This window comes from Phacochoerus africanus, chromosome 4, assembly GCF_016906955.1.
Source record: "Phacochoerus africanus isolate WHEZ1 chromosome 4, ROS_Pafr_v1, whole genome shotgun sequence".
Classification (NCBI taxonomy): domain Eukaryota; kingdom Metazoa; phylum Chordata; class Mammalia; order Artiodactyla; family Suidae; genus Phacochoerus; species Phacochoerus africanus.
In genome coordinates this window covers 52,489,246-52,505,724 of record NC_062547.1, presented here as the reverse complement: position 1 = coordinate 52,505,724, position 16,479 = coordinate 52,489,246, and the positions used below count along the sequence as shown (strand labels likewise).

Sequence of the window (16,479 nt, the reverse complement as noted above, 5' to 3'; positions counted from 1 at the left end):
CTGAGCAAGGCATGGCCATTAGACCCACACAATGCTGAGACACATGAGGGGAAATCTACTGTGGGCTCCTCAGAAAGCATCAGTTCTCTGAATAGAAGAGCTGGTGACACTCTCTGCTAGGGAGGACTGCCTCAAGATCCCTGCCCCACAGTGTGCATGTACCTTCCCCAGACTACTTTGCCGAACACTAATCCAGGTACTTTTGTGAAGGAATTCTGCAGAAGGAATTTAAGTCTCAGATCAGTTGACTCTGAGTTAATTAACAAGGAGATTATCCTGCGTGGACTTGACCTAAGCAGGTGAGACCGCAAAAGGGAGGGGACTTTTCCTGGCCAAAGAGATTTAAAACATAACAGTGAACAGACATGAGGGGCCAGTGATAAAGGACCTGAGAGTAGCCCCTGGCTGCCAGCCAGCCAGGCAACAGCCTTAGTCCCAGAACCACAAGGAAATAAATTCTTCTAGTAATTTAGATAAGCTGGAAAGAGGCCCCTGACATAACTCAACTATACAGCACATGGATTCATCCCTTGAGACCCTGAGAAGAGAATCTAGCCATACCGCTTCCTAAATTCTGACCTACAGAACTACAAACTAATAAAGGAGCATTGGTTTAAGCCTCTGAGTTTGTGATATTTTGCTACAGAGCAGTGAAAAAGAAAGAACAATCACACAATCCTTAAATATCCTTTCCATGATGGCTGGAGTTGTGGAAGCCATCTTGTAACCATGAGGCAATAAGCATTAGAAAGGTTTTTCATGCTCAGGACAGCAAAGAATTAGAGAGATAGAGCCTATGTTCCCATGACGTATTGTTAGAAATTGTCCCCAATGATCCAGGGGTTCCCTCAACAACAGTGGGATCTATTTCTTAACCCCCTAGAACTAGACTGGCCTTGTGCCTGATTTGTGCAATAGAACATCTGGAAAGTAACATTCTGGGACTGATGAAAACAAACCTTAACAAATTCTGTGGAATCTACTATTCCCTGAAAAGAATCCAGTCACCAAATTAAGGAGCTCAGGCTACCTACAAGGAGAAAGGGTCCCTAAGAAAGAGATGTCATAAGGAGAGCATGTCCCCAGAAGTGAGAACAACATGGTCCCAGATGGAGGAATGAGTCCAGCCAACATCATCTCATCAGAAGAGAGAGGTCTGCAATCTTAGCCAGCCCCCTGACTGGGCCATCAGACACACAAATGAGGCCAGGCTGGATCTTCCCATCCCAGCCAACATCATGTGGAGCAGAGATTAGCACTGCTTGAGTTCCTACCCATGGATCATTCTGTCAGACCATTAAGTTCTGGGGCTATCTGTATTAACTGCGAGTCTGCTGAGCACAGCCATCACCTACACTGAATTGGTTCCTACAGGCCTGTTCCTATGAAATGGTCAAATGTCTGCTTTATCAACTGACCTGTGATGCTCAGGCAGAAGGAGATCCTCTGGTCCCTGGCCTCGCAGCTGTACTCCCCAGCATCTGCCTTGCCCGCGTGCTGCACAACCAGCCTCTGGGAACAGCCTTTGGCCTCCATGAACACTTTTGCGTTTGCACTAAACTTCTTCCCATCCTTGTACCATGTCACCTCTGTCTGGGCCTGGGCCACCTCACAGTTCAGTGTGGCACTGGCCCCTACTATGGCCTGCACTTCACTGCGTGCTGGCTGCTCCCTGGCGAACACCTCTGAGGGCTCTGGGGACAGGGAGGGATATGTGGTCAGAGGCCTGCCAAGGTGAGGTTCCCTGAGTCCTGGTGCCATGATAGAGCTATGCTCTAGACCTCAGGCAGCCTCAAGTCCCATCTTGGGGATTCTTTGTGATCAGGTGCTACACATGGAACCCTCCATGGACACCAGTGGGTCAAATGCCCCAACCCCTCCTGGGTATGGTGGGAAGCAGCCTCACAGCTCCAGAATGGGCAGTCCTGGCCCCAGTGCTCATGCTCAGATGGAAGAAGATATGAGAGTCATGGTAGACACCCTCCTGAAGGCCAAGATGGGGCAGAACTGGACTTAGAGAATATGCCAAAAGACCCAAGGAGCTTCTAGAAAGAGCCAAGGCCTCAGATTCACCAAGATCTAAATCTAACCTTCCAAGAAAACTTCTAGCACTTTCTTGGTCTGCTCTGCCTCTTTTTCTCATCTTTAAAAAGAGGACAAGAACTTCAAATTTCTTTATCTTCTTTTCTCCAGACCTGTGGTCTTCATCCATACATATATATATACTAGTTTTGTGAGCAGTTTATTTAGCCAAATCCAAAAGCAACTTCCCCCACTCCCAAGTATTCTCAGAAAAAAAAAAAAAAAAGTGAAGGGAGAGACAGCATGACCTTGCAAGTGCTGGATGCAGCCAGACCAGCTCCCTACCTGCCAAGCCTGGAAGGTAGTGTACTAACCACAGACATGCAGCCAGAAGGTCACAGAGTCCTCACCCATTCGGCATGAGTAGGTGCCTGCGTCCTGCATGGTGACCAAGGCAGCCACCAGCTGGTGCCGTGTGCCACGTTCTCCTGGGAGAAGTGCTGGCAGGAGCAACTGAGCTTCACATAATCCTTATACCAGTGCACATGCATGTGGGCCTCTGAGGTCTCAAACTCAAAGCAAGCTGGATCTCCTGCCACAGCATCCACATGGCCATCAGCCATGTCCTTGTGCAAAAAAAGGTGTGAGGCCTACAAGGGCATGTGGGCAGGTCAATGGGCCAAAAGAGCCCTAACCAGGCACATGCTCATGCAGCTAGCAGAGAAAGGTGCTCAGTGCTTCAGGATTATGTGAGACCCTGGCCCTTACCCAAGATCACGGCCCCTTTAGAGACAGGGCCAGCCTCAGCTGCTTACTTCCAACTACACAAAAACTACACACTCATAGGAAACTCTTCTCCTACAGAGCAGAGTCCCTGACCTCCACCCTCCCAACAGTTGGCAGGGCCCCTGGTTCCCCACCCTACTCTCAGGGGTCACCTGAGCCTGCTCTGAATCTCTACCCTCCTCACAACGTCAGCAGAGCTGCCCAGTTCCCTCACCTCCCCACAGGGTCATTCCCCCACTATCTCCATGGAGTAGACAGAGCCCCCACCTCATTCCCCCACTGTCTCCATGGAGTAGGCAGAGCCCCCACACATACACGCCTGCCCCTTCCATAGGGTCATCAGAGACCATTTATTCCCCACCCTTCCCAGGGACTCAGCGGAGCCCCTGGTTCCCCACCCTCCTCAGGGGGGATGGAGAACAGCAGCTCCTACTGCCCAGACCCACCAGAGCACACCCAGAGCTGGGGGACAGAATGAGCATCCCTGGACATGGTGGCCCAGGGAGAACACGGATACACACATACACACACACATACATACATACACATAGACACCAGCGTCACCTTGCACCAACAACTGGTAGGCGATGCGGTCTCCATGGCTGATGCACTCGTACAGGCCTGCATCTTCTCTCTTCACGTCCCGCACCAGCAGTGCCCGCTGCCCGGCTGATGCCTGCACCTCATACTTGGGGCCTGGGGGTAGTGCATGTCCATCCTTGAGCCATGTCACGGCTGCAGCCTGGTCTGAGAGCTCGGCCAGGAGCTGGGCCTCCTCATGCAGCCGAGCCAACACCTCCCGTGCTGCCACTGCCACAGCTGGATGCTTGGTTGTCAGCCCAAGGGCTGCTGCAAGTCACAGTCAGGTAGACAAAGGGGTATGGATGCAGGGGAAAGTGGAAAGAGGGAGGGTGGTCAAAGGAGGGTAGATAGAGGGAGGCATGAACAAATGGGAAAGGTGAAGTGGACAAAGAGAGGTGTGGACAAAAGGAAGACAGGACAGAGGGTGCATAGATAGAAGGGAAGGGACAGAAAAGGTGTGGACAAGGGGGTGTGGACAAAAGGGTGTAGATTGGGGAGGTGGAGACAGAGGGTAAAGAGGACAGAGGGGAAAGAGCCAGATATGGTGGAAGGGAGTCAGAGAGGCAAGGAAGGGAAAAAAAGAACAAGGAGTGGAGAAGAAGAAGGAATGGACAAAGAAAGAGGAAATAAGGAAAAGGGGAAGGAGGCATTCAAAGGAAGAGTTGAGGCTTGGCGCTATTAGGAAATCTTTAGCCCCTCTTCCACTCACACCTGATGGCTTTACACACCCCACCTTCATCCAGTGGCCCGCCTGCCCTAGGAGCAACAATAGCTCTCCCAAGAGCCCTGAGACCCCAGAGACCCTTATCATGCCCCCACCCTCTGATGAAACAAGGCTCAGAGAGGCCCTGGATTCAGAGAACAGGGTCCCCTACCTCGGACCTCCATGCGGATGCTGCTCTCAATGCCATTGGCCACGAACTTGAGTTCAACACCGTGCAGGCTGACAGGCACTGAGCGGATGGTGAGAGTGTGCCGGGTGCCATCACAGTGGATCACATACATATTGCTGGCCTTCAGGGCCTGCCCATCCAGGAACCACTCCCCTGCTGAGGCCACAGTGAGGTCCACAGAAAAGGTCACCTCGCCGCCTTCTACCGCCTCCACTGCCTTCAGAGGTGTCTTCACAGCCAGCTGGGGAACTGTGGGATGGGGGCTTCAGGGAGGAGCTGGACCCCTGCCTTCCTCTCCTCCAATGTCTGAACCCAAATGACCCTTCCTCTAGGAAGTCCATTGGACAAGTGCATGGAGACGATGTGTGAAAGTCAGACCCAAGATGGATAAGATGAGATCCCCTTTAGATCCAACAAACCCAGTGGGGTGGGCCAGCTATGCAGCCCAGCGCCATGGGGATGGTGAACACAGATAAGTTCCTGGGGGCTAAAGTCCCCAGGGGTCCCCTAGCCTCCCCACAGAGTTGTCTTCAATAGCATCAGACCCTGGTCCTGCCCCCCGCCATAAAGAGGACCCATGAATCACTCTGGCCTCTTCAAAGCTTGGCCAGACTCTGGGTCTGAGTGATTCAGGGGCAAATGGCCCTGTTACCAGGCTGTTACCAGGGTGCCGTGGAGAACAGAACCTTCCACACTTACCCAGGTGTACAGTCCCTGGGAACTCGAGGTAGGGGCTCTGGCCAAAGCTGTTCACAGCTGACACCCGGAACTGGAATTCACCCTCTTCAGCCACACCAGCCACAGTCAGCTCAGGCATGGCCACCCACTCGTCTTCATGGCACCGGGTCCAGGTGTAGGCACCCAGTCGCCTCTTCTCTACCAGGTAGCCATTGATAGCCACAGGGCGGTCCCCATGGGCCGGTGGGGACCAGCCAAGGGTCACAGAGCTCTCCGTCCTGGCCTTCACCACTGGGGCCTCAGGAGCATGCAGAGGCGGCCTTCTGGGGCCTGAGCAGAGTATGGGACCATGTCACCAACTGGGAGCCCCCTCCCCAAACCCTCAGTCCAAGATCACAGAAGGGGAGGAGGACTGTCACAGAATTCCTAGCCTTCCCCCCGGGGGGAGAGGGTAGGGTCAATGCCCTGGTGGTCTGTAATGGCCACAGCCCAAAGGGACCACAAGCCCAAAAGAAGGCTGTGGGCCCATAACTCCAATACTGGTTCTGTGTTCATTTTTCTGTTTGCAGCAGAAAAACCACCCAAGACCTCAGGAGCCACACTTGGCCCAGGGCCACCATGAAATGTCCACATGATCTGGAAACAAACACTTTCCAGTTCTCACCTGCAACTGGGGTCTTGGGTGGGACAATGGTTGAGCCAGGGAGCAATAACCCTTCCAAGGGTGCTGAAACCCATGTGTGGGGGTACATCTCTGTTCCCAGCAAAAGGCTGACCCTATGGGGGCCGATCTCAACACCAAAAGCCAAAGAACATACTCACACAGCGTCACCCATTATATGCTGTGCTTCTAGAACAACCTGCACTTTCTAATTTGGTTTCAGGGTTGGGGCCACCAAGACTCCCATTTTTCAGATGCCTAGTATGACCACAGTGAAGGAGGGCATCAAAGAAACCATGGGCCCCGGAGAACCAAAGCTACAACCTAGGTGGTCCCTGCCCCTCATGGCACTCCCTACAGCAAGCTAAAAGCTCCCCTCCCAATGGGCTGTGGCCAGGGAAGGGACACCCTCATCTGATAGGCACTCCCTAGGCCCTTACCCGACACACAGAACTGGGTGGACGTCCGGCAGTCCCCAGCCACAAAGGCCACCTCACCCACATCCTCCAGGCTGCACTGGGAGATGATGAGCGTGTGGCATGTGCCTTCAGCAGTGATGGCCACTCGGCCCCCAGCCACCACCTCCTTCTGGTTCCGCAGCCAGTGGATGGGGCCTTCTGGCCTGGCCAGCTCCACACAGAACATGGCTGTGTCTCCCACTCGCACAGCTGTCTTCCTTGGGAGCTTTCGGAGAAGGTTGCCTAGAGTGGACAAAGCCACAGTGAAGGGTAGGGGTTTGGGGGGAGCTGGTCAGAGCAGACCCTGCAGACCTGCCCCACCCCCACCTCCCACCTCCTTCCTCACCCTGTGCCCTGCGCGCCTATGCCGCCCCTTCCTGACCCTCTTCTTGTCTCCAGACACTGCCTGCCCCATCTGCCCAGTACCTATGCAGCTGCTTCCCCAGCTCCCAGGAGGCCCGGACTCAAACCCCCTCCCGCACCCGGCTCTCCCCTGCCCGCCCACCTTGCACCGCCAGCTCAGCCACCGTGCGACTGCCCTCCGCTGTCTCACAGATGTACACGGCATCGTCGTCGGAAGAGACGTTGAGCACAGTCAGCCGGCGTTCGGTGCCTGCTTCCTCGATGCGATACTTGTCGCTGGCCCACAGCCGCGTCTCCTCCTTGTACCACGCAGACTCGGTGGCCGGCAGCAGCACCTCACACTGGAACGTGGCGGACGCTTTCTCTGGCACTTCCAGGTCCTGCAACCGCTTCTTGAAAGGCACCGCAGGCTCTGCGGAAAAAGCACAGGGGAGTGGGTTAGGAAAAGTGAGGAGGGGTGATCTAGAGCGGGGGGTGGGGCCGGAAGGGGAGAGTGGGAGGGGCAAGGAGAAGGGCGAGGAGAAGGAGGAGGAAGGGTCATGGAAGTGTAAGGCTGGGATGGGGGCAGGGAGCCAGGACAGGGGTTGGATGGGCTTTGAGGGAAAAGGGTGGGTGGGAGGGCAGAGGAGCTGCAGGGAGGGGAACAGAGGGAGGAAGGGGTACAGGGGAGAGGGAGCAGAACTTAAAGGAAAAAGCCCCTCCCCCAAATATAAGGAGAAGTCTGGAAGAGAAAAGGAGAAATGAGTTAGGTGAAGCCACAGCAAGCAGCCCCACTGAGCAGGCCCTTAAGCTGATCCTGGGCAAGCAGGATGAGGGTGGGCGCACACAGCGGTGACCAGTATTGGCCTGTGAAATCACTCAAATCCAGGAGCACACTTCCCTGCAAAAACAAGGAAACTGAGGCAAGCACAAGAAGGTTGAAGCACACTGCTGAGATCCTACAGCTGGTAAAAAGGGAAGGTGGGACTCCAACTACTTCGAGGCTGGTCTTAGGAAGCAAGAATAAACAGCTCCCCAGCAAATTTTGGTGGTGTTGCCTACAGAGAGATGGCGTCACCCTGGTGCCATGGGGGAGCCTGCAAACTGACCCAGAACCATCTGCAGGCTGCACCCTGTTGTAGCCCCAGCCTGAGGCCTCCAACAACACAAGATTTGCTCCTGCCGGCCTTCCAGCTCTGCCAGGGAGACCACCTTAGCATCCTGTAGGAGGGGTGGAGATCCTCGGTCACCCTCAGCCTGGACAGAGCAAGCTCAGCCACTGGGCACCCTGACTGTCTCCCAGATGGAGGGGGTGTTTGTGACAAAGCTTGTTGTATACTCATGTTAGTCTTACAAAGACAATGGGACAGAACAGTGAAAGTCGCCAAGATCTCCACCCGCAGATTCTTCTACCAGACAGACACTGGGAGGGCAGATGGCGGCAGGAGCCACAGCAGGCACTGGAAGGAAAGGATAGGAGGCTTGGGGAGGAGCCTTTGCCTGTGTTCACTGCGCGGAGACCTTGCGGCCCGCAGCCAGGAGCTCACCTCGCACAACAACCAACACGGAACTGTAGGTCTGGCCCACGAGGTTGGACGCAGTGCAAGTATAGAGGCCGCAGTCTGACTGCTTGCAGAAGAGGATCTTGAGCACGAAGTTCTCCTGCGCGTCCTCGTACACTAAATGTCGCCGGCCCTCGGCCACCAGCTGCCCATCCTTCTTCCACGCTATCTCAGGCTTGGGCTCTCCTGTCACGAAGCAGCTGAGGCGTGCGTGCTTGCCCTCAGTCACCGTACAGGTGCGTGTGCCGATGCTGGGAGGAGAGCCCGGGGCACCCTCCGCGCGCATAGCCTCGCGCCGCCGCTGCAAGTGCGCCAAGAGCATGGCTGTGGAGGCCCCGGGTGGGCTTGCCGCGTCTGCATCCGCGTCTACTGTGAGACCCGCCGCGGCGCTAGCTGCGCCCAGCGGGTTCTCTGCGTGCACTATGTAGGTGCCACTGTCGCGCGGTCTCGCGTCCTGGATGCGCAGCGCGGCCTCCTCGCCGCTCGCCTCCACGCGCACTCGAGGGGCGTCTGGCGAGCCCAGGCGCCTCCCATCCTTGGCCCAGCTCACCGACATAGGTGGCGAACCGCGCACTCGGCAGTGGAAAGTGGCTTCAGCGCCCTCGCGCACGCGGATGGATGTGGGCCGCAGCAGGAAGTGGGGTGCTTGTTCGGCGCACGCTGCCTCAGCGTCCACCTGCAGGCCCACTGCCGCGAAGGCCTCGCCGATGGCATTGCGCGCACGGCATACATACTGCCCGCTATCGCCCAGCGCCAGGTCCAGGATGGTGAGGCGGTACAGGTCCCCGTCCTGGGCCAGGCGGAAGCGAGCGCCCGCCTTCACTGGCTGCCGGTCCTTCTCCCAGCTGACTTGTGGCGTGGGGTTGCCTATGATCTGGCAGCTCAGCGTGGCATCCTTCCCCACCGACACCATGAAGGCCTTGGGCCGAGTTAGGAAGCGGGGGGCACCACTGAAGGAGTGATCCATGATTGTGGGGGGAGGTGGAGGGAACCTGTAGGTTGGGTGGGGGGAAGAGCATAGTGTAAGTGAGATCCAGGTGCCTCGCATGACCACCTCGCTCATCCAGTGCCACCTGGAAAACCCAGCCTAACCCGGGGGAATGCCTCATCTGGGTCTCATCCCCGAACACACACTCCATCCCAGCAAGTAGGATCACCAGATGGTACAGTGGTCTTGAAGTGCAGGTTTGCCTCTTGCTTGGCATTTAGGGTTTGCCCCCACCCTGAAATGGGCTCTTTCTAGCTGACAGGAGCATCTCCTCCCTCCCAGCCCAGCTCTGGGCCTGCTACCCCAACTTGAGGTCCAGCTAAGCACCTGTCCCGAAACACCACACCAAACTTGCCCTCCTCCCTGTGGGGCATCTGCCACACTATACCTCACCACAAAGGCCTTCCCTGTCCCTCCTGACCCACTCCAACTGCCATCAGGTGTCCTGTCCCTTCCCCACACACTTTTACTTCCCGGGCTCCAAAACTCCAATCTACCTAGTCTCCCCCAGTCAGAGAGGCATCTCTGCATCCTGCCAGAGCCTGGCCATGGAGGCTCACAATAAGTGCCCACTGCCGGCCTGCCCCCTCTCTCTAAGATACACCAGAGGCCACCAGTTCTCCACCCCAGCAGGCTTTCCTCCATGCTCTGCTCAGGTGCCCCCTTTGCCCCTCATCATCCCCCACTTTGTGACTTCCCATACTCAAGTATTTGGACTCCACTGCTAACCATGTGCACAGCTGGGTATTCTCACTGGGTATTCCACAGCAGAAGGCCCTGTACACAGGCCTGTCCTGCCTGCAGCTGCCTGGGACCAGGTCACTTCTCACCTCTCCTTGGATCCCACCACCTCCCCTTGACCCCCGAGGAGGTATGCTCATAAATGAACAAAGAATGAAAACCCTGCAGCTGGTGGAGTGGAGGCTCCTCCAGCACACAGGGCTGCCCACACCCCCTCTCTGTGAGTGCCTGCCTCCTTCCCTCAGAGATCAGAATGGGGAGGGTTGGGGTAGTGCAATGGATGGTGTGTCAGTGGAAGACAATCAGAGAATCCCCCAGAAAGAACAAGGACCTCCGGGATGGGAATGGCCAGGCCCAACTGAGGGGCTAGCAGGCAGCCTAGTCACCCTGCAGCTTTTGGCTCTGGCTCTGTTGACTGGGCTCTTTGCAGGGATGGGGCTAACACCGTCAATCCTAAAGGCCCCAGGCTGACTCTGGCCTCTGCCCACTTCAAGTTGGACCCTGCTGGCCCCCAGCACAGGTGGGTGAGGTGAAACTGGGCCTTGTCTACACAAGGGCTTCTGTAAGGACAGCCAGCAAAAATGGACTCCACTGGGCCCTGACTGTCCCCAAGTGCCTTAACTCTATTCACCCCAGGATCTGGGCCTTCAACATGGGCTGCCCACCATGGGATGAACAGGGTAATGTTCTCGGGCCCTTCAGCTCCTTGTCCTATGATTCAGAACCTAATCCTCTTAATCTCCCTCAAGAAGGTAAGCTGGAACCAGCCTGCTGACTCACTGTGCAGTCAGCACCTCTGTCTCCCAGCACACCCCGCCCTGCCACCAGCTCCCCCATGGCCTGGCTGGGCTCTTGGCCTGGGAAAGACCTGGGCCAGCAGCCACCTGCCTGCATGGACACCCTCCTGGCCCTCAGCGTCCCTCTGTGGAAGGATTATTTTGACACAAGTTCCCTGGGGGCCTGTGTTCTGAGTTCTGAGTTCTTCCTAGCACAACTTTCTGAATCATACAGTTGATCTGTGGGTTCCCCAAGGCAGGAAATGCATTCTCCCCTGGCCACACCCAGAGCAGGTATTGGAGACAGCTGCTCTGAGTTTATCAGCAAATATGAGCGGAGGTCAGGGGGTCAATTCCACATCTGGCAGTCTCTGGGGGCCAGGAGGACAGAGATGGGGAAGGAGGTCTTATCTCTACACATGTTTAGAGAGAGCCAGCTCTCAGCAGATGTACAAGGGTGGGCAGAGACCCCAGGATCCTCTAAAGTCACCGAGGATGTGCTCCCTGTCTAGGGCCTTCATGCCACACCCTCAAGGCAGCAGATTCATAGAGGTCTAAAGGGGCTCACCAAGACACCCCATGGCAGTCCTGCCAGACAGTCATCCCAACTGGTCATGAGTGTGTCCGAGGACTCTGGAGCTGCCCTCCTTCAGGTTGAGTCGGGGCAGGGACCACAAGGCCCCTCTGGCCACACGGTCACCTGCAGTGTCTCCTCCTCCCCCTGCCATGTTAGAGGCTGGAGCTGCTAGAGCTACAGCCACAAGGGCAGAAACAAGAGCTTCAGGAGCAGAGACGAAGCCAGGACCTGAACCCTAATTCTCAGGGAAGTCCCTCCTCTTTCAGATGCCCACCTGGGAGGGCAGTACCTTGTGGACCCCCTACTGGAGCTTCTCAGCCCTGGGTGGCTCCAGCTTGGCCCTGGCAGAATCTTCACTCTGAAGCCAAGACCCTGCCCCTTTGCAAGCCTGCCAGGGAGCCTTGTGGCTGACCTGAGCCACACCCACAACCCCTCTACCCTTGTTTTTATTGAACTTGGCCACTTATTATTATTATTATTGGTCCTTGTGGGGCTTGGGCCATTTTTCAGATGAGCCCAGAGTGGGAAGTGGCTAGCAGCCTCATAGCAGAGCCTTGGCTAGCTCCCTCCCAGAAGCCCTGTCTCCCCAACTTGCTCCCTCTCCCCCCCAAACCTGTTGCCCCCATGCCCTTTCAGAAAATACTTCCAAGGGCAGCTCCTGCCGTCTGTACCTTCCCCTAGACCCCTGGGCCTTCCAGCTTCCCGAACTCCAAGGGAAATTCTTTCCTGGAGTCAGGTGTCACTGCCCCTCTGGCTGTCCCCTCCGCTGAGCCAACAGGCCCAAAATAGCCCCAGCTGTCAGCGGGCATCCATCTCAACAGAGTTGGGGGCAGGGAAAGCTAGACCCTCAGGGCAGTGGGCAAAGGAGGACGCCCCCCCCACCCCCACCTCCTGCCCCAGCTGCTCTCTCCCCACATGAGGGTCTGGCTCAGGTCACAATGGGGCAGGGGCTAGAATCCATAGCCCCAACCCCAGGAGCAGCACAGCCTGGCTGAAACCCTATCCCAGGTCCCTCCATCCCCCAGAGCTATGACCTTCAGCAGAGCCGTCCTCAGAGGCACTGGGTAGCCCCCCACCCCTACCTGCTCTATGCCTCCTCACCTGTCTCTACCGAGGGCACTGGGCAGCACCCAGGCGAGGGGCTCAGATGGTGGGGCAGGGGCTGCTGGGTCTCACCTCCCTCCACGGGTCCAGGACCGACAAGGCTCCCACCCAGCAGCCCGCACTCCTGCCGGTCCTCAGACTGGACAGGGACGAAAGGACAGGCGGATGCTATCAGCTGAAGAAGGCTGGGCCCGCCCCCACCCCACCCCCACCACCGCCAGCCCGCCCAGCCCAGCTCCAAAATAGCCCGGGTGTCACTGCCCCAGATTTGTTTTCACCCCTGGCCCCAAGGAGGCAAAGGGCAGAGGCTTGGGTGGCTGAGAGAGGAGGAGGCCTGTGTGTTCCAGTGATGGTGCAAGTGGGGCAGGAGCCCCAACTGGTGGGCCTCGTGCTTAGACCAGCATCCTGGAGTGCAGGGCAGGAAGGAGAAGGGGGAATCCAGTACCACCCACAGGAGCACTCAGGACCATCCCCCAAGAGAACATAACCACCCTAAGACCACCAGTCACCTCCTGAGAGTCCTGCAGCCTCTTGATGGTGGTGAGCAGCCAGGAGACTAGCCAGGTGCCCAAGGTCAGCCCCCCACCACCCTGACCACATAGGTGACTGGGGTGCACCCTTTATCCCTGGTCGCTCCTGGCAGCACCTGGCCTGGCTGGATGTCCATCTTTACACGGGAGTGAGGGGCCCAGGTATCTCAACCTGAGGTCTGTACTTCCCAGGGTCTAGGGACCTAGCCACAGGGATGGGCAGACAAGACAGGGGCAGGTGATATGGGTGCTGCTTCACACCTCAGGATGGCTGCCCACTAGCCCCCTGGCCCCAATTCAGGGACAAGGGTGGGCAGGATTCTGGGCCCACTCAGGGGAGAAGGTGGGTCTTTCTTAGTAGGGACCTATCAGGGAGCCAGAGAAGGCCATCTGGTATGAGTCCTGGGGCCTCTCCTGGAAAGAGGCTGACCCACCAGGGGTAAAGGGTAGTGGTGTTGCCCTGTGTCCCATTATCAGTGTCGCGCCTGATCCCACACCAGGGCACTAAGTTCTTGGCCAGCACCCCATCCTGTGGTCTGAGCCATGCCCTCAACCTATCTATGCCCTTTGTGCCCAGACCTATATCCTGTGGGAAAATCGAAACTCTTTTGAGTATAGACCAGTCACCAGAGTTACCTAAAATCTCAATCAGCTCAAATACCACAGATGGGGAGCTTAAACACAGACATTTATCTGACAGTATTGGAGGCTGCAAGTTTGACAGGAAAGTGTTGGCAGATTCCATGTTAACTTAGAGCCTCTTTCTCTGATAAACAGATGGTGCATTCTCTCCACCAAGTTAGATGGTCCTACTTTGGTGGAGAGAATGTCTTATCTTTGTCTCATAAGGGCAAAAATCTTACCTTGGGAGCCTACCCAAACCTCATCTAATGCATCCTCCCTCTCTGTCCTTCCTCCCTGCCTGCGATCCTCCATAGCTCACCTCCCTCCCTCTCTCTATTCCTTCACTGTCTTGTGATCCTCCTCTGTGCCTTAGCTGCTCTTAGGACCAGTCCAACTCCACTCTGCTTGCAGACAGATCCTTGGTCACCAGCTACAGTCAATGGACCCATGTTATCACTGGGCACTTGAAAAATGCCAGCTTTCCTGGGTCTTCTCCATCCCTGCAGGGAAGGTGCCTAGTGCTTGACCAATGTATTTTCAACAATCCACATACTTGCTGCATTATCTCCCTTCATCATCTTTGGCAGGGTAGTTGTCATTATCACCCACCAGGTACTCTTGGACAATGAATCACCACTTGTCAATCTGGGGTGGACTGTATGCCTCAAGGGTCCTAGGCCCTGTCTTCTCCACCCGGCCTGTGATTCTTGGACTAATGTTGCCGTGACCAAAGGAATAGATGCTTAATCAGCTGGGCCCCCCAGGATGTCTCAAATGTGATCATGTACAAGTCCCATATGATCATGTCAAAAGTCTGTTTTCAGTGCAGTTGTGAAGATGAAGTCGCATATTCTGGTCAGGGGGAAGTGTTGTTTTTTTTTTATTTTTTAGTCTTTTCAGGGTGGCAACCACAGCATATGGATGTTCCCAGGGTAGGGGTCGAATCAGAGATATAGCCACCAGCCTATACCCTCAGCCACAGCAATACCAGATCTGAGTTGCACCTGCAAACTACACCACAGCTCAGGGCAATGCCAGATCCTTTACCCCACTGAGCGAGGCCAGGAATCGAACCTGTGTCCTCATGGATACTACTTGCATTTACTACTGCTGAAGCACAACAGGAACTCTGGAAAGAGGCTTTTAATTCCCTTCTGATGCTTGACCAACTTGTGAATGACACAGATGAAGCAAATGTGAGTTACCATATGGAAAAACAAAGACACGTAACACTTTCTAGTGTTTTATATTAACATTTTATTGGATCTTCTCCAAAATTATGGGGTTTTTTTTTTCATTTTATAGCAGAGATACCTGAGGCTCAGAGAAGTTAGAATGATTTGCTTAAGTTTATACAACTGACAGTGCTTAAAAGAGTTTTTCATGAAAATAAATGACAAACAGCCTATAAGACCAGGGCGATATAACAACTCAGTGCATCTTCACAGCCTGCATGACATCCTGGAACAAAAGGGGGACATTAATGGGAAAACTAGTGAAATCCAAATAAAGTCTGGAGATTCGTTTTGAAAAAAACTTGTAAGGGGTTAAAAATTCCTCAGGGGGACACAAAGGCAAAAAGTTTGAAGACAGTTGACCAGTGAAAACCCTGCATGTATATAAGTAGATAAGGATTTTTATATCATATTATTGCTTGTAATAGAGAAACTTTGGAATATAATACCCGCTTATATTATAATGCATAAAGAAATTATTGTGTCATTGAACAGTAGTGCTACACATCCATTTAAAAAGTGAACCAGAATTGTATCCACTGAGCTAGAAAACATAATGTTAATAAATAATCAAATAAAAAAAAAACCCAGCCCAAAGCAGGGGGCTCCCATTCCCCTGCACCTCTGGTTGGTTCCTGAGGTGCCCACCATATCCCCTTGGCCACAAAAAGCTAAACCTATAACTGGAAGCTGAGGGAGGGTGAGGAGGGGCAGCAATGGGTCAGAGAGGAGCTGAGGCCTGAGCTAAGCAAGGTAGAAGAATGTGCCAGAAAGACAAGGGAAGGAGGCCCCTGCCAGGCAGGACAGCCCATGTGAGGCGGCAAGACCTGCAGAGGTCCCCTGAAGCCTTCAACCACCCACAGGGCCTTCAGGACCCCCTCCTCAGAAGTGCAGGCCCCAGAAACAACTCTAGAATGTCCTCCCCATGGCAGGACTAGAAGGGAGCCCAGGGGTGGGGAGCCAGGAGAAAGACAGGGACAAAAGGGATAACTTGGGCTGACTGTGGACCATCAGTGGGAAAGGCTAGTGACCTGGCCTGGCTCTACGCAGGTGACAGCCTCATTCATCAGGTGCAGGCACCGTGGAAGGGGAGCTAGTCTGGGCATACTGAGCTGGACAGGCCTCTGGGAGAAGATGTCCTTCCAAAGAGAGCTGGCACTTCAAAAGGAAAGCCAGAGTCTCAGGGGCACCCAATCCAGAGGAGAGAGACTGAAGGGGTGAGGGGCTTCCCAGCACCCTGTTTGTCTTCCCATCCACGTGGTGGGCTGTCTGATTTTGGATCTGAGTGTATGCCCCACATCAAGGCCTGACTTGTCCTGGTCCCCTCCTTGGGACCTTGTTCCAGGATGTATGCCAGTCACCTCCAGGCATGAGCTCAGTATCCCCTCCAGGACCACAGTGAGGCTAAAGATGGGGGACTGCTTTCTTCGGTCCAAAGACCCCAACTCCCCAGGGGCCAGGCCCACCACAAGGTAGCTGAAAAATCCAAGGAACAAGACAAATGCTACTGGAAGTTTCCTGCAAAATTGTACCATATGCCGTGCAATAAATAGTGAAGCCCAAACTTGGCTTTGAGAAAATGCCACATAGGAAACCAGAGTTATTTGGAAGATGAAGCATTTATTTCCAGAGCCACAGCCACAAAAGGCTGTCTCAGTGATAGCCTCATGAGATATTAGGAGAATTGATGGTAGAGAAAAAAATAAAATGGACCATCGACATCGGTTACTATGATGGTCTGTGTAGCTAACACTGGCTTTTAGTGGAGAAGCCTGGAGAATCACCAGGGAGTAAATACCTGCCCAGAGCAGAAACAAAGCCCACCACTGCCTGTCAAGATCAGAAACCAGAAAACTCTTGGTAAACTGCTAACTGTTGTTATCATTAGAAGTGGGGGTATTTTAACTTAACATACTTGTA

The 16,479-nt window shown here is 54.8% G+C and overlaps 1 protein-coding gene across 1 annotated transcript in view; it reads right to left on the bottom strand.

The window, feature by feature from the left end:
* OBSCN (obscurin, cytoskeletal calmodulin and titin-interacting RhoGEF) overlaps nt 1-12,286 on the bottom strand; it is a 198,509-nt gene extending 186,223 nt beyond the window's left edge. Inside the window, 7 exon segments of the mRNA XM_047776349.1 lie at nt 3,373-3,657; nt 4,266-4,532; nt 4,983-5,291; nt 6,063-6,323; nt 6,586-6,855; nt 7,970-8,976; nt 12,168-12,286. Coding sequence (XP_047632305.1) covers nt 3,373-3,657; nt 4,266-4,532; nt 4,983-5,291; nt 6,063-6,323; nt 6,586-6,855; nt 7,970-8,951 — 2,374 coding nt within the window. The 5' untranslated portion in view covers nt 8,952-8,976; nt 12,168-12,286.
* Nucleotides 12,287-16,479: the final 4,193 nt, after the last annotated feature.